General features: G+C 39.3%; 4 protein-coding genes across 4 annotated transcripts; 3 read left to right on the top strand and 1 right to left on the bottom strand.

Moving 5' to 3' along the window:
* Position 1: 1 nt before the first annotated feature.
* On the bottom strand, positions 2 to 8,093 carry LOC144632321 (GPI alpha-1,4-mannosyltransferase I, stabilizing subunit-like). The gene is made up of 6 exons (XM_078490943.1): positions 7,855 to 8,093; positions 5,231 to 5,387; positions 3,118 to 3,212; positions 1,761 to 1,882; positions 628 to 734; positions 2 to 198 (listed from the first exon to the last, which is right to left on the bottom strand). Exons 1-6 carry the CDS (start codon positions 8,010 to 8,012, stop codon positions 55 to 57), a joined length of 783 nt encoding a protein of 260 aa, XP_078347069.1. The 5' UTR covers positions 8,013 to 8,093; the 3' UTR covers positions 2 to 54.
* Positions 8,051 to 27,881, top strand: LOC144632260 (nucleolar protein 11-like). Its single transcript, XM_078490868.1, has 22 exons — positions 8,051 to 8,278; positions 8,417 to 8,530; positions 8,749 to 8,805; positions 9,687 to 9,844; positions 10,476 to 10,551; positions 10,934 to 11,029; positions 11,657 to 11,714; positions 11,829 to 11,962; positions 12,549 to 12,627; positions 13,726 to 13,963; positions 14,857 to 14,923; positions 15,002 to 15,085; positions 15,540 to 15,606; positions 16,241 to 16,311; positions 16,911 to 17,041; positions 22,027 to 22,072; positions 23,733 to 23,812; positions 24,087 to 24,197; positions 24,417 to 24,495; positions 25,276 to 25,365; positions 26,155 to 26,262; positions 26,760 to 27,881. The coding sequence occupies exons 1-22, from the start codon at positions 8,078 to 8,080 to the stop codon at positions 26,877 to 26,879; spliced, it is 2,265 nt and encodes a 754-aa protein (XP_078346994.1). The 5' UTR covers positions 8,051 to 8,077; the 3' UTR covers positions 26,880 to 27,881.
* Positions 19,234 to 20,325, top strand: LOC144632301 (kelch-like protein 3). Its single transcript, XM_078490922.1, has one exon. It carries the CDS (start codon positions 19,234 to 19,236, stop codon positions 20,233 to 20,235), a length of 1,002 nt encoding a protein of 333 aa, XP_078347048.1. The 3' UTR covers positions 20,236 to 20,325.
* On the top strand, positions 20,242 to 21,319 carry LOC144632324 (kelch-like protein 15). Its single transcript, XM_078490947.1, has one exon. The coding sequence runs from the start codon at positions 20,242 to 20,244 to the stop codon at positions 20,968 to 20,970; it is 729 nt and encodes a 242-aa protein (XP_078347073.1). The 3' UTR covers positions 20,971 to 21,319.
* Positions 27,882 to 27,991: the final 110 nt, after the last annotated feature.

Genomic DNA, 27,991 nt, shown 5'->3' with positions numbered 1-27,991 from the left:
ATTTTCATTAAGCCTATTATTTACTTAAATAAATCTTATTTACATGGAAGTGTTTTAAGTAAGTGCCAAGGAGTTCCAAAGTATCAAGCCACATCCAGCCATAGTTGAGAGGATTGTAAGTGCTACAATAGGCCATCTATGCTCAATTTGTCCAACAGGCACATGTAAAACGAGGGGTATGTTAGACTGTGATGGGTCCTGTAAAAGACAAGAGAAATTAAATATCCCACCAACAAAAACAATATTTCAGTATAAAAAAACGAGCGACAGAAATACACAACGTTTCGATGTTGTCATGACATCATTTTCAAGTGACAAGAAAAATAACGGTTCAACAGTGTTATATATGCGGTTAGAGGATCAGATTGTGTGTTCAGGCTAGGTTTCTTCTTTCTAATAAACAGCATTTTTGTCACTTGACAATGATGTCATGACGACATCGAAACGTGGTGTATTTCTGTCACTTTTTTTTATTCTGAAATGTTTATCTAAATTTAATCTCATTCGAATACAAAAATAATACTCAAGGAAAAAATTGCTTTTTTAGATCTGAAATACATTTGTAGCCTGAGGAAAGGGAAAGAGATTTCAAAAATATGGTCTGTTTTCACAATTCCCACAAAATACCTTGTTAACTGAATCTAGAAGGATCCAGCTGCAGGTCGACATTCCCTTTGCATCACAGGGAGCTTTGATTGATGCAGTTCCACACTTCATTGAAGGAGAGGTAATTTCTGTAAGAGAGAAACAAAACACACAAAAAAATCTTTTTAAGGTGGCTGGTAGTGGTTTAGACATTCCGGTCACCACATTCCATCACATTCCATTCACCTCATTGGGCTAGCTGTAATAGAATGCCAGAGATGGGAAGATCTAAACGTTTAACTACAATGTATTGTGACTTTGACTTATGGCCAAAGCCCTAAGTGGGCATAGGGCCGGACATTCTCCTCCGCCATGCTGCACGGTCGCGGGCAGCCACCGCTGCCTCGTTCCACAAGCCGAAACCCAAGGCCGCTCTTTCAATGTATTGTGAACCACCCTTAAAAAACTCTCACCAGAGGGAGTCAGTTTCTATTGCTGAGCAATCACAAGCTTGTACAACATTTAAGGGTGATTGTTTTTGAAGGACATCCATTAAAAAAACAACTTGGAGATTTTCTCTGAGGAGAGGGGAATCTTAGGAGTCAAAAACTTGCCTGGTTTTAGTTAACTTAATGCTTATGCTTCCCTCAACTGAAAATCGCTGAATGTTTAGTTGCAGTTTACAATGTTACAAATTCCCTTTCCCCTATTCCAGTGCCTTGCAGAAAGGCAGTCACATGCTGGTTAGATATTTAAGGGAACTTCTGCTCTTGAGGCAATGTCTAAATTTCAAATTTTTACCAGACAAGGGAGAATTAGCATTTAACATGACAACCATAGACGGAAAAGATTATGGCTTTTAAATTTCCCGCACAGCACCATCTTGGAATTTATGATGTCAGTGCGTTGCCCAATTATTTCACACAAAAGAACCTCTGCTTCCTTTTAATAGAGGCAATGCAATGATGTCATAAAATCCAAAATGGCGGCGCACGGGAAATTTACAAGCACAAAAACTGACAAATCAAAGGCCCAGTATTGGAATGAAAAAAACAAACAAAGAATTTTAACAACCAAAATGGTGGTCTTACACTGTTGTAAAAGTATTATTTTGGCCAGAACTGTTTTACATCAGAGGTTCCCTTTAACAGACAAATCTAACAGATTGTACTTACCATTACATCTTCCAAGGATTTTTGGAGAAGAGAGTGACACTGTAGCAAATTTAGCACCAACAGCTGCTTGATGATACCGCACATGAATTGGAATGGTATAATTTGCACTTACAGTTCCCAATCTACACAGATATAGAACATTGCTTTCAGTGTTTGAAAATATGTGTGGTCTTTAAACGAAAGGTGTGGAGTGAATTTAATTAAGACGGAGAGTGAGATTGGAGAGAGAGGTACAAAATATGACTGTTTGCTTTCCATAAAGTTTTTAGTGTCTCTCCGTAAAAAAAAAAAAAAAATGTAAATGTAAATACAATTTTAAAGTCCATACGCGGGACGAGGTTACCCTCAGTGTCCGAGCCAGAGGCTCATGTATAAGACGTAGGACTATACAGATCGAATTGGAATTTAGTAGTGTTGATTTTTGCGGAGGGAGGAAAACCGGAGAACCCGGAGAAAAACCCTCGGAGCGAGGACGAGAACCAACAACAAACTCAACCCACATATGACGCCGGGTCCGGGAATCGAACCCGGGCCACATTGGTGGGAGGCGAGTGCTCTCACCACTGCGCCATCCCCGCTCCCCGCTCCCCATTCTCACTCTACAGATCTCTTGTTCGATGACGGTATGCATTCACAAAAAAAAAATCAAATGATTCTGGAAGGGGAGGGGGATCCCAAATAAGTGCTTGGGATGCTCACTAATGTCATTTTCCAAAACCTCAGAGGTGGCAGACTGTTTTAAAACGTGGGGAGGCAAAGACTGTCCCAAAAATACTTGGCAGGTTTTCATATTTGGAGCAACTTTTTTCCATTCTAGCAACTTTTTGTTTTCTGAGCAGTTTCTAGACCAGAGATTTCCGAAAATTCTCTGATTGTTGTTCAAAGGCCATACAAAAGTTTCCAATCATTTTTCTAACTTTTCTGAAGATAAACAAAGTTTCCCGCAGGAAAGGAAGTTTCGAAGATGTTTGAACTCACTCACAAAACAGAATATCTTGACAAACCAATTTGATGTTGCGCTCCAGATATTTTCGACACCAAAACATGGGGGCTGAGCCCCCCAAATTTTAGTTTTTTTCTTTGGGGGGGGAGGGGGCTACAGCCCTCCTGCCCCCTGCCCCCCTGCTCCGCCACCTATGAACCTCTTAGAGTTCCCAGGCTTGTACATGGTAGGTGTGGTTCTGGTTCATTTCAGCCCTACAAGGAACCAAAACACCTTCTGCTTGCACAGATTTAATTTCCAGCATATTTTGTTAATTTTTTTTTCTTTTCTGATGAGCCCTATGAGATTGTAGTAAATAAGTAATTACAAAAATAAAAGTTTGACAGTTGCGTTTCTAAGTTGGCCATGACTCACCTAGAATCAAAGGCTGTCCTGGGAAATACAAAGAACTTGTGTGAAGAGGAATGGTGAGCCAATGATTCAACATTTATTGTCTCTGTACTTAACACCTGAGAAATAACAAATAATAAAATGGCATAAAGTATGATCATAAAAATTATTAATCAGATTGTGTGCAGTGATGTCACTATCCAAAAAACACAAAGAAAGGTTTTTGATTGAATATTGCATGATTTAAATTTATAAAAAATATGTTAACTATAATCAAGTTCCAGTTAAAACCTAGAGTTGCCTTTTGGTAAGCATTTTTGAGGGGCAACATCACGGCAGGAGTATTTTGCAGAACGCAGAATGCAGAATGGTGGCCAGCAGTTTGCTTGTGGTTAGCTTTCACTCCAGTTTGCTTTTATTTGTTGGCTAGGGCATTATACTATCGCTGTTTCGTCATCATCATACTGCATTCTGCATTCTGCAAAATACCCCTGCCAATAGGTGAACTTATTTAGATGCTCCTCTAATGGGTTGGAACAAAGGTTGGAACCTGGCAAATGATGCAATGACTGAAATACAAATTATTGCAGTTTTCAGTGAAATGCAAACTCTGCAATTCAATCCTCAACCAACGGTTTACGCTTTTTGCTGCCGTCAATCATCTAAGCGGACCTCTTGGGAAACAGAAACTTGTTCACTTAAATCGGGTCAAAAGGTCAAATACGTCAGTTATGATTGGTAGATTTCGATCCATTTTGTTTGTTTCTGTTTTTCATAGTTCGTTGGTTGTCGCCATAACTATGATTGACGGCAGCAAAAAACGCAATCGTTAGTTGTATTTTGAATTTCAGAGTTCGCATTTCACTGAAAACCGCAATAATTATGTCAGATCCATGATACATAAGTTATCCCTTTGCTTCATACACAGACATGTCTTTTATAGAGGGCCCTGAAGGGGGGTTCTAAATCCCATTTCCCAGCCAAAATTTTGCCTAAATCCCATTTCCCAGACTATTTTTTGCTCAAATCCCAGTCCCAGCAGTGAAATTTTTGGTTAATCCCAGTGCATGAAAAATCAAGGCTTAAACGCACTATACGTGCAGTAACTGTGTTGTTTGAATTGTCCTAAATCCTGTTTTTATTTCTTCTGGTTGAATCGGTAAATCCCTTTCGTTTTCTAAAATTCTCAACTCAACACATCCGTATTAACGTTTTCTCCAGTTCGTTGAGTGAGCAGTTCAGAGGAATGTCTTATTCACAATTTTCCATGTGTGTTACTAGGTTAGTAGAGGAATTGCCGTCACATGTTTCGTCCAATCTCGTACCTCGAGTCTTCGTTCCATACTGCGCAATCTTGACGACACGAGCGACTCTCAAAAGCTCCGCTGCAAGATTGATTTTGATTGGTTCTAAAAACAATAAAATGGCCGGAAGTAAACACCAAGAAGATCGTTGAGTCATGCTTTTTAAAGCTAAGCATGCGCAATTCATCCGGAAGTCAGATATTGTTGGACTTCCAATCAGAACCTTCCAGGCTCGCTCGTTTCCAGACCACTGTTCAAAGGGAACGAAGACCCTGGGTACGAGGATGTGTTTCGCCCATATTGGATTACGCTAGTTTGAGCATGCTCAGTCATAGCTCTTCCGCTGACTAACTAAATCACTGACAGGAAAATTGACCGCCACTTGAAAGACACTTGCGTGCAGGCGTTGGTTTCGTTTCAGAGTTTTCAACATTGTAACTATGCCTTGACGAATATTATTGAGCCTGAAATATATATTTTTTTCGTGTACTGACGTGCTTCCCATTCCCATTTTCTAGTTGTGAATCCCAGTCCCAGTGACCCAAATCCCATTTTCCCAGTAAAAACATATGCAAATCCCAATAAAAATAGGCAAATCCCAGTTCCCATTTTACCCCTTCAGGACCCTCTTTATATGCAAATGAGAAAACAAAGGAAGACAAAAAAAGAAGAAAGAAGAAAAGCCATTTGACGGATTGTCTTTGTCCCTCCCATGGTTCCCCATGCTTTGTAACATTGTAACCCATCCTTGCGCTTTGTGTTTAATCCTTCAAAAGTGAAGTGCCTATGAAGGAAGCATGTAATCACACGAACTTTTAGTGAATGAATCTGACCTCAGGACCACCAAACTCCACTTCATTCTTGATCTGATCTGGGTCAATATAAATGCCACTTGGAAATTGTTCAACCATCAAGAGCTGGCAATCCAGTGGATTGGAATGAGCAACATAACTGCTAAATACGTCCCACTCCACAAATGTAACCAGATCTCTAAGAAAAAAAACAAGGTTTGTATTAATAGGCCATTTCCGAGTTACCCTTTGCCTCTGTTCAAAATGAGTCTTCGTGCGAAACCATTCATACGAAAATGAGTTTCACCTACAGGTCCATTTTCATGCAAATCAAACTCATTTTCATATGAATGGTTTCGCACGAAGAATCATTTTGAAGGAAAAGCCAAGGGTAACTCGGAAATGGCCTATTTACCCTGCAAGCAGAGTCTCCTTCAATCTTCCTAGAAAAATCGGGAAGAGAAAAGAGTCTTTTTCCTCTTCCCGATTTTTCTAGGATTTCTGAGGGGGTTGAGAGGTTTCAGAATCCAAAAGTTTTTAAAGGAAAGTATGAAGCTTAACTGAAATTTCTGGAGGGGTGGGGGTTCAAACCAAAAACCTTCCATAGGGGAGGTATGGACTTTTTTTAACCAACACAATATATAATAAAATGGACAAGACATAGAAAAAAAAAGTTTTACTAGATGGCAAGCTTTGTGAGCAGGCAAGATGAACCAAATCTAGCACTGTGACTGGCTACCTGAACAGGTAAGACGGGGCTTTATAACATGACTAAGACAGTTTAGAGTTCCAATAACTAAAATCAGTCAATGTCCAATATTTTTAAGCGATGACTTGTAAGTGATAATGTCATCGCTTTATGCCATCGACCGACCGGTTCTTTTGTCTGTTTCGCACCGACGAACAAAAATCCCGGGGGGTTACTCCCCAAAATTTTGTACGGGGAACGGAGTTTCGTAGCTATGCTTGATCATGCTTAATCAGGATTCTGGGGAAAAATCGACCCTGTTCCAGATAGAAAGGCTGAATTCTATACCCCGTTTCAGAGTCAGGGTGGCAAAAAAGCATACACTGTTGAGCGGCACATACCTCTATAGCCCATAGATGGGAGTACCCCACCCCCCGGACAGAAATCAAGTTAACTTAACAAGAAATCGCCGCGTAGAACACAAAAGAAAAATATTCCCGTGCAGTTAGAAACGAACACTACAGTGTATAACCGAAAGAGACTAATTATATTTGATTAGTTCAAGTAGATTTAGAAGACAGAAATTTCTTTATTCTTTTGATAAACAGGACCACAAAGGGCCACTGAGAGCGAGATAACGTGACCGTTTGACCTTAAGCTTGCTCGCGTGTATCGTATGTTGTTTATCGGATGTAACGCGACAATATAACGTAACCTTTGTCGAGGCACAAAGGGAAATGTAAAAATAAAAGTAAAATAAAATAAAATATTACTGTTGTTCAATTGAGCAAATCTACGTCCGTTCTCTGTTGTCTGTTCCAAAACATTTATCGTGTGTAAATATTTAAAGCGCGATCGACAGGAATTAATGTCACGTGGGTTACGTTTATTAGTGAAAATATTAAAAATGACAGGCCAAACACGACTCCCGCCGGTTGCTAAAAGTTAGCCTTCGGTCTGTTAACGGAGGATTTCACTCGCTCTGACTCTCTGGAGCCGTTACAGCATTGATATTTACGCCATTGTGTCTGCTAGCTCTCTGGCATATTTTGTTAGATTTATCGGCTCTTGTTTGTTAAAAGATTCTTAATTGCCTTCAAAAGAATGTTGTAGTCTATAATGTTTATCAGATCAGAGGGTCTCTAACTGTCATCTTGTTTGAAGTGGCGGTTAGCTTGCAGGATAACGTTTCGTTATTCCACGGTTGCGAGGGTCTAAGATCCAAGTATTTTTATGGCTACTACAGTCTCTAGGCATTGAGAGCGATGGTTTCTTTGAGTTAATGTTTAGCTCCCCTTAGTTTGAGTGGTTGTGATTTGTGTTCTTGTATGGGGCTAAACTTTACCTCCATTATTTTTAAGCGATGACGTCAGGAAATCGCTTATTGCCATCGCAAGACCGACCCGATCTTTTTGTCTTTTTGTCTATTTCGGTCGAACAGAAATCAAGTTTAACTTGATAACAAGAAATCGCTGCATAGAACACAAAAGCAAAATGCTCCCGTGCAGTTAGAATGGAACACTACAATGTATAAACGAAAGAGACTAATTACATATGATGGGATCTATTAGAATTAGTAAACAGAAATTTCTAACATTTATAATTATAAGGGCCGTCGTGAACAAGAGACCGTTTGACCTTTCTCGCAGCTTAAAAGCTAGCTCCCGCGTTTCGTATGTCGTTTATCGGAAGTCACACACTACAATATAACGCAATCTACTGTTGTTCAATTGAGCAAATCTACGAAGAAAATGTATTATTAACTTTGCATCCTTGGCCTGCCTACTGTTAATTCTGTATTTATTTGAATTCCATAATATCCTAACTATGCTATTTAGACAATCACGAACATTGCTTCTTAGGTTTAAAAAATGTACACTGCAATTGGATAACAGTCTTTATCCCGTCCTCAATTATGTTAGACCCTTAGTGAAACGTCATCGCTTCTGCATGCACTGCATGCCGTTTATCTAATTACCTGTGAAATCCCAACTTCTTTTGTTTTCTCTGTAAGAATACCTGGCCACAGGATGTCGTCTTAGTTGATAAGCAAGATTTAAAAAATAACAAAATGATAAAAGTTATGGTCAAAAAGTTTGTTCCTCGAACATTCCTGCAACAAAATTCAAGAAACATTATTTTATGAGTTACTGAAGATGCAGAATGCTGGAAGGAGATTCCCTTGAAATGCGCGCTGATTGATGGCGCATACGTTTCATATCAAATTCGCTGACTACATCTATAGCAGGCTCACAAACTACACGTGCAAGATGGCGGACCTCCGAGAACCTTTCGAGCTTTGTAGAGTTTTGCAAAATGGCTCGCTTATTGGTATATCAAGACACTTAAGTGAAGATCACCTTCTTCTTACCTTTAGCAACAGGGGAGTCCTTGCTTACAACGTGAGTTTAGTTATATTCAAGTATTTACTAGAGAAAAGACGAAAATTATATTCGGAATTGTACACAAAAAATATGTAACTTTGTGAACATGTGATCTGCTTTCGTTTGAGATCTTAATAATTGTATTTTATTGCACAGCTTCAACATCAGAAACTTATTAACAGCTGGTCCGTGGAACAAAGAGATGAAGTAACAAGTGCTGCCGTTCATAATCCGGTCGATAAAACTTTCTTAATGGCTGTAAACAAGATGGTGAGAAAAATGCATTTGTGATATTATAGCTAGTCCTAAGCTTAAATGTTTCTTTGAAGTGAAGGTACGTTGTTTTAAGTACGGTTTGTTGCATGCATCTTTAAAGGGGAAATGATAGCTGTTCCTGCATATTTGTGTAACACACTGGAAACCAGACTCAAAATAACTGTTGTATGGCATGTGCTATATCTAAAGCCTCCCACTGGCCTTTTTTTCAGGAAGTTTTTATCTGGAAAGAAACCGATTCTGATTTGAAATCATGCCAACGAATCCAAGTAAGTTGTGTGGTTGGTTAGAAATTAATGTATGACACTGTGTCATCGTTTTCCATCCTTGTTATGCCATGGGATGAATAAGGCCTCATGTCAAATACATTTAGCTGGCATGAAGCGTGGGGAAAACATGCGCAAGCGAGTCTGGATTGGTTTTGGTTTTACTTCTGATTGGCTGAGAAAGTGGCGCAAGAGTTTTAAACCAATCACTTAACATAGTAATGCACAACCAATGCAAAAGTAATTAATTTCGACGCTCAAGTGAAAACCGCTCTATTCTATATGACTGTATGTTAAGTTGATTAGTCACTGTATTACGCTTAAACAGTTACACTGCTCGCTCTCAGTTTCTATTGAGTTTGATAAATGGCAAGGGGCTAAATTTCAGCCAGTAGAAACCTAGAGCTTGCGGTCTAATTTTTAAGCTCTTTCCTTGGTGTTTGATGAAATGTGATGAAACACTGACTTTCAGGTCTGATAGATGGGAAGCACAGTGTGTCTCTAAATCAAAACTAAATTAAGGAATAAACAGAAAAAAACTTATGGTATCTTAAAAATCTATGCTAATCAAGCTGAGATAATTATGCAAACCATCATCACAGTTATGATTTCGTGTCATAATGTTCGCTAAAAAGGTAAAAATATCATTCACAAGGCTAAAAAAGGTTATAAAATTTTAAAAAGGAACCGAACGTTTTCGACCTGTTGTCATCATCAGTGTATCATCGGGGTACTTGTTGTCTTCATCATCACCCTGATGATGACAACAAGTCGAAAACGTTTGGTTCCTTTTTAAAATTTTATAACCTTTTTTTAGCCTTGTGAATGATATAGTTATGATTTCCTTTTGTAAAATTGATGAGTATTTTGTTTCTTTATTTCAGTCCGACAAGAATATCTTCAGTCTCCGTGTATGGAACAGCCTGCAAAGTGATCCACTTGTTATATTTGAAGATGGTTCTTCAATGTTTTTGGCAGATTTTCTGAGTACCAGTGAGAACAGGAAAGTGAAAAGGAGGAGAACCACAAAATCTTCACAAGAGTACGTTTCGTTGAAAAATACCAAACACAAATTTTTTCAAGTTTCTTGTAGAATGTTGACACATGATATAAATTTACTGTGAAATTCTGAAAGTAAAGACCCGCATTACTTTCAGATCAAGCAACCTTTTCCAATTTCTTTGTTCAAAGGGTCTCAGGTGCCTGTTTGCCAATGTTGTAAATTGCACAGTTATGTACAGGATTCACTGTAACTTGCATGACAAAGTTTTTGCTGATATCTTGTCTTTCAAATAAGAAAGCATGTGACCCTTGGCCCCAGAATTTACTCAATGATCCATTTATAAACAAGTAACAACTACAATATTAATAATTGTAATTACATTATGACAATTATTTCTCGTGCATGCTTTACATATGATATGGTAGACAGCCAGTAAGGCTCGCTGTGCCATGTTGACCCTAATCATCTCATATCCAACGAGCGTAATTGAAATAATATAATATATTATTACTTTATGCAAAAATAACCATGAAATATAAGTAAACCTTGGTAATTTTATTCCATGAAAACAAGACCAGAAGAAGATAGTTTTTTGGCCATACATTATCCAATGTTCCAGTTTTTAATACTCATAATTATTATTAATAGTAATGTTTTTGTACTTTTAAAGTTTCAGTCTTGTTTGGAGTTGTGTTTTCCATCATCAGAAACAACTGTATTCTGCAACGATAAAGACACATGTACATGTAGGTATTTAAAATTGATGCTTTCTAATAATAGCTATCTGCTTATATGTACCTGAACTTCATATTCCTTGCATGATATAATTCCAAAACATTGTCTTAATCATCATTTTACATCAAATATTTGTTTGAATTTCTAACATGCAATTCCCAATTCGGGCCTGGAACCAAAACTTGTCATATGAAAACGAGTTGTACTTTCCTCCCGAGACTTGACTCATTTTCATCTGAAAGGTCTTGCATCATGATTTGCTTTGAAATAAAGGTAACAGTCATCTAAGAAGTACCCCATATACACTTCTCAATAGTTTATATTTGCAACATACTGTATGTTTGAAATCTTTAACAAATTATGTTTCTCTTTTGTATGTTTACTTTTGTTTAGGGAAAGTACACTTTAAATATTACAAATTATGGCTCATCAGGACATGTTAACCCAAATAATAAGACCATGGAGTTTGAGTTAGTCCCTCCTGCAGAGGTACATTTTATAGTGTAGGCCTAATTATTATTGATAGTGTGTGGCTCTAGAAAAATGTTTATTATACCCTTCAGGGAGGTCATTGGAAATTCCGATGGGGTGGGCTGGGGATCTCAAAAGCAAAAACTTTTTATGGAACATATAAAGCTTAAGTGACAGAAATTTCTGGAGGGGTGTAGTGCAGGGTTTCAAACAAAAATCTGCTCTGGAGGGTATGGCTATTACAATGTGTGCCATGTGTAGGTTTTGGGCTGTATTTGTGAAAGTCATATACAACAAAACTGTAAAATCAATACAATAATGATCTTCTTCCTGCAGATGTTGCTTCTATAGTTGCAAAATTTAACCGTCAAATTCACTAGCTACATTCTGTCACATTATCCCCCCTCCCAAATCCAGTGTTGTACGATTGCAGCGACTGGCCTCAGGAAGCAAACCTCTGCATTTGTTTGTGGGGGTGGGGTGGGGTTGAGGAAGGGGGTGTTTGAAAGTAAGGGGGTGATGAAATTGGTCCACACTAGAAGAAAAAAGCATTCAAAATGGCAGTTTGTCTACAATATCATTGCAACTGTGTATTATTTTAACAGAAACTCAGTTAATAATAACTACCGGTATTATTCATTTCAGGACACTGAACCACTGTCTTGCTGTATACATGAGGAAGGTCATCACATCACATCATACTGTGAGTATAAAGCATAAAATAATGCAATTATGTTGGTTGTTTTCAATACTTGATGTTGACAACATTTTGTATATAATCCTGAATGTGATTTTTGTGTATTTGTTCTTGACACAGGGTCCAATGGAGATCTGTGTATCACAGAACTAGAAACAGTGCTACCACTGGGCAAAAGTGAAAATGTGTCAGCACTTTCCTGCAGAATAATTCATAGATTACAGCCTATGCACACTGAAGGCAACAAAGACAAGGTAACCTTTTGTTGTTAAGTGAAGTGTTGTTTAGTATTGTTTGAAGTGGTAAAAAATGTACAAAGGGAGGAAATGTCATTCTCATTCCTGTCAGAAACAGATCTGTTTGCACCAAACATCTTTTAGACTGGGAGTAGTTTTTGTTTTTCTCTGAAATCCCCGGAAAGTAATGAGCACAATATTCAAGCAGTGAGCAGTGCTAGTGCCAGTACGTGTGAAAATCAGCTGTGAGAGGTCTATTTTTTTGACATTCTGACTAATGTTGTTATTCATTTCTGTATTAGAGCATTTTTCAATCGAGTGTCGTAAACCAAAACCAAAGTAATTACTCTGGCCAATCACAAAGGAGACAGACAATTGAGTGAGCCAATCAAAACTCGAAGCAAATACATGTAGCTGTCACGAAGCGCGGGAAAACGTGCGCGAGCGAGTCACGATTGGTTTTGGTTTTAGTTCTGATTGGCTGAGAAAGTGGCACAAGATTTTTAAGTCAATCACTGAGCGTAGTAATGCAAAACCAAAGCAAACGCAATTAACTTTCAACACTCAAGTGAAAACGGCTCTATTCATGTTTGTGTTTTGACAGGGATCTGTTGCTTTGTCAGCAATAGACACTGATCACGTTTGTCTCTGTGGAAGCAGTGTGATTGATGGAAAATTAAAAGGTACAAAGGATGACATAATTGTAACATTTTGTAACTTTTTAATGATACAAACAATTCAAGTTACAGAAAGTGGATTCATTATAATAATAATATAATAATAACAACTTTATTAACGTGTCAAATCTGTAGTAGCTAAGGGGAAAAGTCCCCTCTGCTAATTGTGGACACCTAACCTGCCTAACTAAAAAACGTAATTAATATATATATATAAAATATAAAATATTTATATACATTTAAAAAAACCTAAGTACAAATATATTAAAATTTTGTTTCTTTAACTATATTAAAATAAAAAATTAAAATTATGTTAAAAGTAAAAATTATGTCATGTTATGTTGGCTGCCAGTCATTCTTGACATAGTTTGCATCCCCGACAGTCACTGATATTAGCAGCCAGCGCAGTGAGGTCCCGACCACGTATAACCCATTTGAATTGTTTTTAAGAGGGTAAATTTCTTAGTCTAGGTGTGAGAGCATTCCAAAGTTTGGGCCCGAGGTATCGAAGAGAGTGTTTGCCAAATGTTACCGAAGAGAATCGGGGTTGAACAAATTCACGTTTTCTAAATTTATATAAGCCACTGTCTAATTGGAAAAGATTACTGAGTCTCTCGTGCAGCAATTTATGCTTAACTTTATACATAAAGATGGCAATGTCCTGTAATCGCCTGTTGTACAACGATGGTATGTCTGCTTTTGTCAGTAGTTTCTCATAGCAAGATTGTTTATCCTTAAATACTGCCCTAAGTCCTCTTTCTTGTATATTTGTCTAGTAAATGGTTTGAACCCAGGAGTATCAGTTGTTGGTATAGTGCAATTGCCTGAGTCTGAGTAGTTCTGAAAAGAACTGTAGTTTGTGACTGACATTTCAATAACCTGAGCAGAAGTCATTTTAAGAGTCAAGTTAAAAGTTGTTGTCAGCCGATGATGTTATGTATAAGTTTGGTATTTAATGAGAAAGAGCTGTGTGTGCTTCAAGAACAAGGAGTCCAGAGTCCAGCAAATTATAATAATTATGATAATTTTACTATCAAATTATAATAATTCATTCACTGCTCTTTTCCAAAATTTTTTACTTAGCATTTTTCTATTTATTTCTAGATGTAATCATGGTGTGGAACATTAAGTATGGTACATTACAGTCCTGGCAGACCCTCGACAAAATAACAGAAAAACAGGGCACAGTGGTTAGTCATGTGCGGAAAAATGGAGCTTGCTGTGCGTGTTGTATTCCTGGCTTCATTTGTCTTGGTTTTCGCCACTGTGTGGCTGTTTGTCAGTTCTCCATCGACACATGCTCATTAGCGTCTGCTCTCGGACAACTAGATTCCACTGCAAAGTAAGTACTTAACATTGACTTGTTCAAAAATGTGTTGTTCCAGAAAATATCCATACCCCAACCATGAAAGGCTTTTGGGTTTGACCCCTCTCCTCCACACCTTCAGAAATTCCATTTTAGCTTCATACAGGGTTTGTACAGATCATGAAAAACCTGGAAAGTCGTGGAATTTTAGAATTTCATTTTCCAGGCCTGGAAAGTCATGGAATTTAAGTGTGGGTCATGGACAGTCATGGAAAATGGTATTGATTGTACAAAATATATTAGGCAGGTAATTTTTTTGTGAGGAAAGGATAAAAATGTACCCAAAATCAAGATAATGTTTGAAAATTTCCAGGGAAAATGGTCAAATTTAGGTCATGAAAAACTTTAAAAAGTCGTGGAAAAATTTGTGGAAAGTCATGAAATTTCTAAACCACAAAAGTGTACAAACCCTGTCATACTGTCTTTTAGAATATTTTTCTTTTGAGACCCCCCCTCCCCTCCAAATTTCCAATGACATTTCATGGGGTTATGGATATTATCTGGAACCACACAATTCACTTTGATGTATAGTAAAGAAAGTACTCGGTATGTGCTTCTTTTTAAACCCATGAGGGTATTGGGGGGAGGGGGAGGCAGGGAGGGAGAGAGGGAGGTACTGTACTCCCTGAATTGAACTAAACAGGGATTTTATATCAGTAAAGAAAGTGCTTGGTATGTGCTTCTTTTTAAACCCATGAGGGTATAATTTGGGGGGAGGGGAGGCAGGGAGGGAGAGAGGGAGGTACTGTACTTCCTGAATTGAACTAAACAGGGATTTTATATCAGTAATTTTATTTCCTCTTAAACTCGTGCTCTTTCAAGAACGTGTGTGCTTTGATTAACTGCTTGCTGATTATTATTCTATTCAGGTTTCTAAGAGATGAAAGTTGTAAACCAGAGCTGCTTGTTACACCAAAGCTTGCAAGGCCAGGCGAGGTGAGTAGACTGTGTCAACCATTAACCTAAGCCATGTTTTAGGGATTGTGTGCTGATATTGTTGTTTGATTTGAACAGGCTCTTCAAAATTGGTCAGACTCGATTGTAAAGGAGGATCACGAAGAAAAAGAAGCGTTACAAAAGTTAACAGATCCATCTAAGGTACATTACACGACTTTTAATTAAGTAATTACAGTTAAAACTCTTCAATGGGGCAGACGTTAGTGGCTGCTGTTGGGGGATGGCCACTATAAAACCATTTTGATAAGAGTGAAGTGTATGGTTAGGCACATGGTTGGGGCAAAAAATCTTGACTGTTGTATAATCAGGGTTGCCACAGGTCTGGAAATGCCTTTAAAGAAACTTTTCAGGTCAGTATGATTTAAGAGATTTTTTTTTTGGAAGTGGGGGCTGAACTGAGGCCACTTCTGTTATCTGGTATTTTGTATTTATTTGCTCAGGAAAATGTTATTTTTATCAGGGAAAAGTCCGGGAATTTTGAAAACTGTAGACTATTAACAGTCCCTCTTTGTTTTTGTCTGTTGAGCATAAAGCGAAATTAATCAATCTATCCCCAGACTTCAACTGAAACTTGGTTCTCCTCTTTCTTCTTTAGACTCCAACGCTTGATAAATTTTCTACAGAACTGGAAAAGTACATGAAACTAAAGCTGTCCAAGCAAGGTGTGTAATAATGATAATGTATTTATATAGCGCAATTTTTCATATATATTGTTCATGCGCTTTACATTCTGTATGTGTAGGCCAGACCACAACACCGGGAGCCGCCCTACTCTTTCGTAGTGTGTGAGTTCTTTACGTCCCCTGTTAGAAGACTGAGATACAGGAGACGGGACCTACGGCTCCTTTTCCGGAGCGAATGTCCCATTTGCAGATGTAATTACAAAGGCAGCACATTCTCCTCAGTTATTTTAAGACCCTGGTGTTGGTCCGGTCTGGGGTTCGAACCCACGACCTCCCGCACAGCAGTCCGGCGCTCTACCAACTGAGCTAACCAGGCGGCGGTTTTTGTAGTACCTTTTGTGGTCTTAATCATACTGACGACACATTTTTAGGATTAGTTTACTTTGGTTTATGAGATGTTGTTGTATTTTCGGTGGAGGATTAAAAAAAAACGAGGCTTATTTCCTAGACTAAATGACTTCTACAGTGCTTTTGTGCACATATCATCTGTGTTTATTCTACAAAACGTCTGAGAGAAAAACGATATTACTTGGTACATTTTGTTGTGCAAGAAGCAGAATACTTGCGAGCTTCTTAATTTGTGCTTGTTAATTTTTCCAACGCATTCTTTCAGGTGACAAAGCTAAGGGCTCAAATCCAACACCAGAATCCATCAAAGCGGCAAATAAGCCATTTGAAGGCAAGGTAGGTCACCGCCTTAGAAACAGCGTAATAATTGTTGAAATTCTCCCAGTATCTCGTCATGTTAACCTAACATACATTTATACTCCCTCTACTAGCTATGTTCTGGGTGGAGAGGGGCCCTGTAAGATTTAAGAGTCTTACCCAATAACACAACACAGGGACCCCAACTGACGCTCCAGCCGAAGTCCACAGTGCTAACCATTAAAACAGTTGCACCAAAGTTTTCCCAATGTTGACTGAAACAGCAAGTTCAATCTATTTTACCGACAAAAAATACATCCAGTTTCAGCCGGTAATCACAAACTGAATTTTATTCAAATCCACTTTTGTAGAAGTTTAACCGAATTGACAGTCAGAGAGAGGAAAAAATGTATACTTTTACAGAAAAAGTGTTTTACATAAAAATTAAGATAAATAAAAATAAATTCATGAAAAGTTCTTATAAGCAGATCATATTGCAAAAGTTGGACTGTATAAGCATCCTTCCATTTATAATGAAGCTCAGTGTTACTAGAAATAACTTGTTCAGGGCTCAAACAATATTAATTAAATGTATTTTCAAGAGCAACATTTTTAATTCATCTTTCGTTTCCTTGTAGTTTGGTAAGAAGACAGAAGTGTTATCTCAACATTTCATTGCCAGTGTCCTAAACAGATGCGTCAACGAGAAAAAGTTTTGGGCGAGAAAATCGGTATCTGAACTTGTCAAAACCAAGTGTGTTCCCTCCAGGTGAGTTTAAACCCTACATTTTAACAATAGTGGATGAATTTTTCGGTCAGTCACCTACAAAGACAGACGTTTATCTTCGCATGCTGAATCCTTCTTCTCGCGCTGCAGATGTTAAAAATTCCATACTGATGATGTAGCTCTACAAAGTTTCGTGTAGTGTCTGTGATTGGTTGTTGCCAACCTCGTACCCAGGGCCTCTCTTCTTTTCCTCCCTTGTCGTCGAGGACAAGGGAGAAAAAGGAGAGAGGCCCTGGGTATGAGGTTGGGTTGTTGCTCGGTTTTGAATTTTTGGCCTGGCTAAAGGCCTGGCCAAACGGAGATGCAAGTGGACGCAAGTTTTCAACTTGTTTTCTTTCGTTTCCGTTTGGCCAGGACTTGCGTGCACTTGCGTTGACTTGCGACGACTTGCGTTCACTTTGGTCAAGATCAAATTTGCACGCAAGTGAACGCAAGTTTTTCACCGTTTGGCCACCCAACGCAAGTCAACGCAAGTTTTGCTGCTTGTTTCAAATACTGAATTGTAGCGCGCGCAGTAGCATTTAAATGGCTTTTTTGACAACTTGCGTGCACTTGCGAGTCCGTTTGGAAGCAAAAAATGCTTCTGGAAGAATGCTTCACGGAAGCAAAAAATGCTTCTGCCCCAGGTCAAAAAACATTTTTGCTTCCCGGACAGAAATTTTTCTTCCGAAACATATGTTGCCCAGTATAGCCTCCATAGTTTCTAGTGCTGCTCGTTAAAAAATGTTTTCAAGTCTAGCAACAGTACGCTCGCATATTATGCGCATGCGTGACGCTTTGTACCCGGAACATTGCAATCTCATACCTTGAGTATTCGTTCCTTACTGCGCAAGTTTGACGAAACGAGCAACTCTTGAAAGTTCCGTTGCAGGATGGAATCTGATTGGCTTGAAAAACAAAAAAAAATTGCCAGAAGTTAAATACCAAAAAGTTTGTTGGTCAGGCTTTTTTTCTGAAGTGCCACCAAGCTTCAAAGATGCCGTCGACTGGCTTTGGAGGCTGTGAATTTTTGCCAGGCAAAACCCCTTTGTTTCTTGACATCCATCCTTCGTCGGGGCATCATAATTTGCAACAAATTATATGCAGGGTACGTGACAGAAATAGCTGTTATTGCAGTTGAGCCTGCGATAATATATTCATTTGTTGAGAAGGTATGCGAACGAGGCGAAAGGGTCAACACATCGGTTAAAACATTGCAGAATGACCCTTTCGCCTCGTTTGTATGTCACGCCACTGAGAACTGTAATAGCAGCTATTTCCCACCATTTGGTCTGAGCTAGAGATGGATATACCCTGCGAATACAGCCGCCTCTGATCGGGAGCGATGAGAGGCGGCTGTATTCGCAGGCCAGGTATCCGAGGAAACAACATCGATCCGTGGTATTTCCCCGGGGGGGCCCCCGGGGGTATTTGAAACAAACTCGAGCGGTTCCACGACGTCCACATTTCTTCATAAAGAAGAGCAGTACTTGGTGGATTTGTGGAAAGAAAATTTCGAACAACTGGAGAGTAAAGTGTGGAGCAAAATCGTGAGTTTTATATAAATTGCTGTCGATTAATGTCTGCGAAGATGAAATGTCTCATCAATTGATCTTGGTTTTTAGTTAAAACTTAACTGACATACATTCTTTTTTATAAGAACCTTAACCTACGAACATGCGCAAGGCTAAAATTTGGTTAAGAACGAATTCATTTTTTTTTTTTTATTTGTTGTGTACTAAATGAACAAATCTTTAATCAAATCCTGACCTACATTGTCTTCATTCATTGGTGACGTGAACATGTACATATCGATTAGGAATGAATTTACTGCATGCATTACCACTTGGTTTAAATTTTTTTTAAAAAAACAAGAGCATTTTCGGGTTCAAATCTTTTAAAAAGTTAAGGACGTTCAGCCTCGAACGAAAATTAGTTGTTCTTAGATATATAAAAAAGAGTGTATCAGTCACACGAAAAATTTCTCATGTTAATGCGCGAACAGGACTCCAAAAACGAAGAATTGGTCACCACGAAATCTTCAATTTTTTTGCCCACGCCAAACTCTATTTTTCGTCATGGTTAAGTGCGAACAGGGCCTCATTCGAAGTTTATTCGTGTGGTTTTCGCTCTCGGCTCTTGCCATAAACGTTGTCATCACAAGACTTTGAGATCTAAACAAAGATTATTTTGGCATGAAGATGGCGACCTTGCTTAAAATTACTAATACTGTTGAGCATGGTACTCCAAGCAAACACACAGTGGCACTCGATCAGCCATGCGAGGTTACTTTGGTGGTCGAAGATGGCAAACAGTTCAAAGCTCACAGACAAGTTCTTTCAGAGGCAAGTCCTTTCTTCGAAAAGCTGCTAAACAGCGACATGAAGGAGTCTAAAGAAGGAGTTGTTCGGCTGGAGATGTTTTCCCAGTCTGTTATGGGAAATGCACTGGAGTTTATTTACACCGGTAATGTTCAGATATTGGCTGAAGATAATGCCCGAGACCTGATAATTGTGGCCGATTATTTATTCCTTCAAAACTTAAAAACTCTCGCTGTGGGAGTTTTACTACAGAAAATGTACACTTCAAATTGCATTTCCACTTACCACTTTTCCGAAAAATATCAATGCGAAGAACTTGTTTCTAAGACCAAAAAATTCATCCTTGCAAATTTCACCACTTTATACGAAGCCGACCGCGAAAAGGTTTTAAGTATGTCGAGTAATGAATTCCAAATGTGGATTTCTAGTGATGAAATAAATGTAACCGCCGAAGAAGATGTGTTTAAGATCATCCTAGTATGGATTGATCATGACAAAAGCAAGCGAAAGAAATATTTTTCCGCGTTATTTAGTCACGTTCGATTGGTTTATGTATCGCATGACTTTCTATGCAGTAATATCGCGACAAATGACCTTGTGAATGACAATGAGGACTGTTTGGCTCTTGTGGAGGACGCTATAAGGTTGATTGAGTCTAGAAAGTACGACAATCTGCCTGTCACCCCTAGAAAGTGCCTAGAGGTGCCCGTTATAGTAGCTTGTAGTCCATTGAAGGGTGGACATATTCAGTGTTATTTTCCGCGTGATGACCAGTGGTGCAGTTTAGGCAAGATGCCATTTTCTTTTGTGGATAGTAATTTTACCCCTTGTCATGGTAAAATCTATGGTATACAGACTGCATCTCCTAACCACTGATGCCGAATGGTGAGTTTCAATCCCTACACTAACAACTGGATGGCATTACCATGCAAAGAAGAAAGAGATTTCAAACAAATATTTGTTGCAAATGAAGATGAAATGTACGCTTTGGTATCTGAACCGTGTGAGTACCATGGTCTGCGACCGGGCATGTGCAACCCTCTCGATACAGAGATAGAGTTCTGTGAAAAGGAAAAACATGTTTCCTTTATCACGAAGTACAAACCCGAATCAAACTCATGGGAAGACGTATCGTCATTTGATCATATGAATTTAAGGCGAGATGTCTGCATTGTAGCCAAGGACTATTTTATTTACTTTATTGGCGGCGTAGAAAGGCGTCGAACAGGGTATTACTACCTCAGAGATGTTGACAGGTATGACCTTCGCAAAAACCAGTGGGACAAAGTAGCTGACATTGAAATTGCAAGGAGCTCTGCTACCGGTGCTGCAGCGAACGGAAAAATTTTCATTGCTGGTGGCACTAATCTCATGGGAAGCTTGCCGGAAGCATGGCGATGTGAAGTGTTCATTGAAGCAACAAATGAATGGCAGTTTACTTCAAAGTTGGGCTTATATCCTTGGTCGACTCCCCAACTCCTGTCAGTTGACAACAGGCTGTATGTTCTGGCCAAAGTGGCAAACATTTTTTGGGTCAGCCGACCAGTTTCTTACCAGAGAGAGATCAAATGCTATGACCCTGACAAAAATGAATGGAGCCAGAACAACTGAAATACCTCTGACAAGCGTGGGTTCTGTAATTAACTCCTCTTCAAGGAGGATTTTCAAAGGATTCCTCGACAAAAATGACAAAGAGAAAGAGGACACGCAGGAAACAACATCTGCTTCCGCCCAATCTTTATGTGACTTGTCTTCATCGCGCTTATAAGCAAAGAATATAAACAAATTTGTGTGAAGGAGAAAAGGCAACGCAAATGCTTCATCTTGTGACCACGCTGGTAGCCTGTGAACAGGATTCTGTATGGGTATTGTAGATACCCGCCTCGCAAACATCCGAAAACTCGGAAAAGAAAAGGGCTTTCCTAAACGTTAATAAAATCATCGCGACAACGTTGTTGACAGATGGCTTTCAATTAAAAACACTTAATAGTGATACTGTTCTAAAAAAAACCAAGTCTGGGATAGAGTAGGGATTTTCAGTGGCTGATCAAGTTAAGGGTTGCAAAATCAGCTGAACATGGTCTGGTCTAGGGTAAGGGTTTCAGAGTCCCAGGGGCACACCCCCACCCAAAAATATACAGAGCCCCCCCCCCCCCGGGGCAAAATTTGCAGTAGAATATATATAGCTAAGAAAGTTACAATGATAAATATAATGGTAATAAATAAAACAATAACAATGGTAATGAATAAATTAAACAGAAAGTTTTTTCTAGCGTATTTGACCTGCGCGTTGAGTGTTGGCTTTTCCTAGAAGATTTGTGGTGCTTCTTTGATCTTACGATCTTACGACTAATTGGGATTAAGGTCGAATGTCAGACGTTTCCCTTGCCGGGGAAGAATTGAGAACACAAAGGGAAACCTCTCTTTACTCAGTCTGTTACAGGCTCGATTTCTGCTGCCTTCTCGAGTCCGGTCTTCGCGGGCTCATTTTCTCGAAAAACGGCTGGAAATCATGCATCCTGCAAGGATCCAAAATGTAGAAAGCGTCCTGTGTCGAGAAAGAGAAACATTACATGGTACAATTTTCACCCTAGAATGCTTCCCTTTGCTTATAAAGCAGTTTTGACGTTCAGTTTAGAAGTTTTAGGTGTTGTTTTGATTTTCCAGTTGCAGTAAAGAACTTCTGAATTTTGTTGTGGAAAAGAATGACTTGGTAAGTTCATTTAAAACAAAAGTCCTGTTTATGTGTTTATGTGTTAGAGCAGTTTTCAAGTGGCTCTTAGCAAACAAACTGAGTTTAAACACCACTAAAACAGAATTTTTTATTATTGGCTCTAATTACAATCTTGCCAACCTTGGCTATTCTCCTGAGATCAGGTTAGGTGATACAAGTATAAAACGTGTCTACTCTGCTAAATCTCTTGGTGTTTATATTGATGATCGTTTATCATGGTCCACTCATATTAACCACGTGGCAAAAAAGGTCTCATCTGCAATCGGGGGCTTGAGACAAATAAGGCAATTCGTTAATGATGATACTCTTATAACTATTTATAATTCCCTTATCCAGCCATCTTTTGACTATTGTGATTTGGTATGGGATAATTTATCTAAAGGTCTAGCAACCAGATTACAAAAATTACAGAATAGGGCTGGTAGGGTTATTTTAAGGGCTACCTATGATGTAAGCTCAAAGGATGTTTTAAAGGAACTTGGGTGGTCTGATCTAAAAACCCGAAGAGCTAAGCGTAAGGCCACTCAAATGTTTAAAATTTCTACTGGTGAAGCCCCATCCTATTTAACTGACAGATTTTGCAAAGTCGAGGCAAGAAATCCTTACAATATTAGGAACAGTGAATTAAATATTAATTTACCATTACCGAAAACTGATTTTTTGAAGAAGAGTTTTCTTTATGCTGGTCCTAAATTGTGGAATTCCTTGCCTAATTCAATTAAGTCAGCTAAATCTCTTGCAGCCTTTAAAAGAGGACTGGAAGATATTGACTTTGATATGTTACTATCTTCTTATTGATAGCTTGTCCCACTCTAATATTTATGTGTTATTTAACTCTATTTAAATTTTTAAATCTCACTCGGCTTTCATGAAAACCAATGTAATTGATGGAATTCCGAGGTTAAATAAAGTATCACTCACACTCACTCACTCAATTGAGTGTCGTAAAACCAAAACCAAAGTAATTACACTGGCCAATCACAAAGGACACAGACAATCCAGTGAACCAATCAAAACTGGAAGCAAATACATGTAGCCGGCACGAAGCGCGGGAAAACGTGCGCGAGCGAGTCACGATTGGTTTTGGTTTTAGTTCTGATTGGCTGAGAAAGTGGCGCGAGATTTTTAAGCCAATCACTAAGCGTAGCAATGCAAAACCAAAGCAAACGCAATTTACTTTCGACACTCAAGTGAAAACCGCTCTATGTGTTAATTAAATCGCTATTAGAGTCAAGCCTACAAAGCCCGTAGCACAGCCCAGTCCTTAAAGGTACACTATCACCAGTTTCACCTCAAAAACTCAAAGAGCCCTAAAGACATATGGAAACTGCGAATAATTCAATAGAGGTCTATCTAACTTCGGATACTCAAATTTCCTTTCGCTCGAGAGGTACCTGAAATTCGATCCGAAAAATACCAAACTGATGACGAATTGATGACGTAGCTCTACAGATACCCGTACAGTGACTCTGATTGGTTGTTGCTTTGATGTGAATAATCGCGTGCAAGACGCAGCCAATCACAAAGGTCTTTGTAAAATTACGTCATCAGCGTGGAAATCTTCGTGTTCGATCTTAGACGTAGTCCCGCGCCTCTTTTTCTAAGACGGTTTTATGCATTGACTGTGATTTTCTTTTAGGAGCTTCTTAAAGAGTGCTACGAGAATATCAAGGGGATATCTGAAGAGACCGTCGTTCATTGTGTGCGACACATTTTAAGGTTTGTTTCTTTTCCTTGAATGTGCATAATTCCACACTTCAGAAATACAACATGGTAGGCTTGCCTGATGAGAAACAGTTTTCGATAAAGCGCGGCTATGTGATCGAAATTTTTGCATTAGAAATTAGAAACCTCAGTTCTCTGGCTATTAAGGTTTTGGTTCAGGGAGTTTGAAATCTACAAGAGACCACAACCCAGATGTAGCGACGTTCCTCTCTACTCCAGTTTACAATTACTAAAATAATCTAGTTATTCTTTTTCGTTCACCCCACAGACAAGATGATGCAACACTCCCCAAAGGATCAAGTAACAATGTCACAAAAGAATCACAAGAAGATGACGATTTTAGCCGGATGCCTTTGGGAAAGACAACGGCGAAGTACTTGTATCCTAAAAAACACTGGATATATTATTTAAGGGGTCTCGAGACTGGGGCTTTTTTTAAAAAATTCCGCGAGCATCCCCGTCATTTTTTAGGAAAGCCCTTAAAATCTTTGCTTTATTTTAGTGCCATTCATTAATTTTGGAAGTGACTTTAGAATTAACTGGTACGTGGACAACATTTCTTTAGTTGCAGCTTTTTTTCTCCTTGACCTATAACTAGATGCTCAATATTGAGCTACCCTGTAAATGATATTTTCCTTCAGACCAGTTTAAAGAAGCTCTCCTTTGAGGACGCCATTGTAAGTAACTTTGTTTACTGGTACAGTGTACTACTTCTAGATATTTTCTCTTTTACGTAGCTTATTGTTTGGCTACGTTGGGCTATGTGCACAATGCATTCGAAAGGTGCACTGTGAAATATGCCACGGGCGACTTGATTTCTGACTATCCACACACCTATCAGAGAGGCGATTCAAAGGCGTCCATTTGTACAAGAAAAACTCTTGTCTACTGACGAGTGAGATGTTAAAACTATCCCATGCCGACCTTTCGGCGGAAAACAAAGATGAGAAGCTGTGACGGACGCGACACATTTGGCGGGAAACGACGGATGCTATGAAATTGTGGCGGGAAATACTGTAGCCTGCAAAGCAGGCGTATTAAACGAGCATATTCGAACGCAGTTTGATCGGGCGCCATCTTGGATTCTTACTCGGGAGGGGATTGGGGATAGGAGAAACGTGTCCTAGGGAGTCCAAGGGTGAGTCCTAGGGTAGTAGGACTAAGGTTAGGCTGAAAAGACAGTGAGGCGTTTTTCCTCGCTTCCAAACCTCTCACTGCCCTCATCCTCATCCAACATCTACTCGATCGCGAACTAGTACTGCGCGCGCCCACGGAAAACGCCTTCACTGCAGGCTAGAAATACTATTGCGTACAACACATAACGTACCGCCTAATGTGCAATGGTTTTCCAGCCTTGTGATTGGCTCTAACATCTGCCGCATGAAATAAAAGCTAAATATTTTCTCGTCTGCTTATTTGGCTGTCTCTGACTTTCTTTTCTTAATTTTTTTTTCAAGCTCTTGTTAAAGTTCCTTATGTATCTCATGCACCATGGTCTGAAAGGCTTTGATGACGAAGTTGATTGTAAGACGCTGAAATACCCACAGGTAAACCGACGTTCTGTTAATAAAGACAACTTACGTCACTTTTGCATTGAGTGACACCGCAAGTAGACTGTTGTTTACAGTTTTTGGCTGTGCTTTCGTCGTAACGTGATACGTTTCGATCCTATTGTGGAAAAGGTGCGGTTGCTTGATGCGGGGGACCTCTATTTAACGTCTGCAGTCAGTTTTGGCTCCAACACAACACCATTTCCCTCGTTGGCAGAATCGTCTCGTGAATGTATAGCATGTAGCCTGTTGTGCAGACTTTCTATTGGACAAGTCAGTAACCATTCAACAAAGTGCTGTTGTTGCATGTTATTACATGTGCATCAAGCATTTAGAGCAGTTTTCAATTGCGTGTCGTAAAACCAAAACCAAAGTAATTACTCTGGCCAATCACAAAGGACACAGACAATCCAGTGACAATCCAGTGAACCAATCAAAACTCGAAGCAAATACATGTAGCCGGCACGAAGCGCGGGAAAACGTGCGCGAGCGAGTCACGATTGGTTTTGGTTTTAGTTCTGATTGGCTGAGAAAGTGGCGCGAGATTTTTAAACCAATCACTAAGCGTAGCAATGCAAACCCAAAGCAAACGCAATTAACTTTCGACACTCAAGTGAAAACCGCTCTATATTAATTGCCTTATCGTTGCATCATAGTCTAACTATGGTTGCATAAGATATTGACTTGCTAAAAGGCCAGGTTGTGCGTATCCTTTGGTGATCTCTTTGCAGCTGTCTTTAGTTCCTAAATTATTAAACCAGTATTACGTTTTGTGTAATCTTGTAGGTGTTGGACTGGGCAGGATTACTGTTAAACGCTCATTACACCCAGTTGGTTCTCGTACCCGAAGCCCACGAATTACTGGTCAGCTGTCACAAGCTTGTCGCTCAACAGGTAAGGGCGCATTTTATCCCCTTTAGTATTGATGTGTATGTCCGAAAATTGGTGGAATCTTTGTGTGGACGAAGGGGGGGGGGGGGGGGTGTGGTGGTACGCCTGATAGAGAATAAGTGGAATCTGTATGCCTAGCGGGGGGGGGGGGGAGGAGGAGGTTAGGCTTTCTGTATGTCAGGGAATGGGCAGGGTCTGTGTGTTTCAGGGGAGGCTCAGTTTGAAGCTGTAATTAGTAGCTCTTTGATACTATTTGGGCGGTCAGTGTTTGTGATAAAAATCCTTAAAAACAATCGTATCTGACATGAAGTGATATATAAAATACTACATTTTCCTGAGCGCTTCTGCTGCCTTTGTCAGAATATAAAAATTCGTCATTTACACTGACGAAAGCATCAGAAGTGCTGCCGAAAATTTATTTTGTATCATTTTAGGTCAGCTACAATATATTTTGAAGTTTTTTGAAAGCTCTTTTTACTAACCATTTTAATTTTCCTTAGGTCCGCACTTACGACAAACTACGCACTTTAGATAGTTTCTTGGAGCATTTTAAGAAGCGAAAACCTCTACCCAAAACAGAGAAAGTTGGACTTTACGACATAGAAATGCTGGAATTATGAACCGTGGGCACTATCTGCGTTTCTAATGAAACATTCAAAACTGCAGTTTCACTCACTGCATTTGTCTTCCATGGGAACAACGGTGGAACAGTCAGGGAAAGAGTTCATGGCACTCAAAACAGATTGCTCTTTGGAACATTTGTGAGAACAATCTTTGCACACTATTGGTGCCTTGGTGGTGAAGTCATTCGAGAAAAGCGCGCGAAACAAAGATGCGCGTGTAATCCTAATGCAGATACTCTCATCAGAGAGGGAAACTCAATGATAGTCTTTGCCTCGATTTTAAAGAGACGTCATCTATAGCGATTGTCGTGTGAAGACATAATTAAAGGCTCGGATGAACAAACGTTTTTAACGAGACCAGGAGGAATTGAGACATGTAAGAGAGAAATATTGCTAATGATGTCCAGCGACAATTATTGTGGAAGGAGTGACTTTGTCTGTATGTAAATAGTATTTCAAGAAGTCCTCCTGTTTTGTATCTCCCGCGAGACCTTTAATCAGTACTTGTTAAAATGTTGTAGATACAGCATTTTCGGCATTGTTCGTTTAGAGCGGTTTTCACTTGAGTGTCGAAAGTGAATTGCGTTTGCTTTGGTTTTGCATTACTACGCTTAGTGATTGGCTTAAAAATTTCGCGCCACTTTCTCAGCCAATCAGGAGTAAAACCAAAACCAATCGTGACTCGCTCGCGCACGTTTTCCCGCGCTTCGTTCCAGCTACGTGTATTTGCTTCGAGTTTTGATTGGTTCACTGGATTGTCTGTGTTCTTAGTGATTGGCCAGTGTAATTGCTTTGGTTTTGGTTTTACGACACTCAATATGAAAACTGCTCTAAAGATACTTTTAATAAAAGAATGATAGGTTGGAAGTCAGCCGGTGTCACAGCGGATTTTGTCCCCCCGCCGATTTTGTCCCCCCGGACCAAATCCGCTAGCGGATATTGTCCCCCCGGACAATATCCGCTAGCCGATATTGTCCCCCCTTCGCCGAATTTGTCCCCCCCTCAACAATTGTTATTTAAGCTTTGAATGATGAAGTCAAAATGAAAATGAATTATCAAATCAGTAAAATACGCGGTAAGCATATTTTTTACTTGTTTAACTTGCTTTT

The sequence above is a fragment of the Oculina patagonica genome, chromosome 12 (assembly GCF_052425735.1).
Source record: "Oculina patagonica isolate OP01 chromosome 12, crgOcupat, whole genome shotgun sequence".
Lineage (NCBI taxonomy): Eukaryota > Metazoa > Cnidaria > Anthozoa > Scleractinia > Oculinidae > Oculina > Oculina patagonica.
Note: the sequence above shows the minus strand (reverse complement) of the source record. Positions and strands in the feature narration are given on the sequence as shown.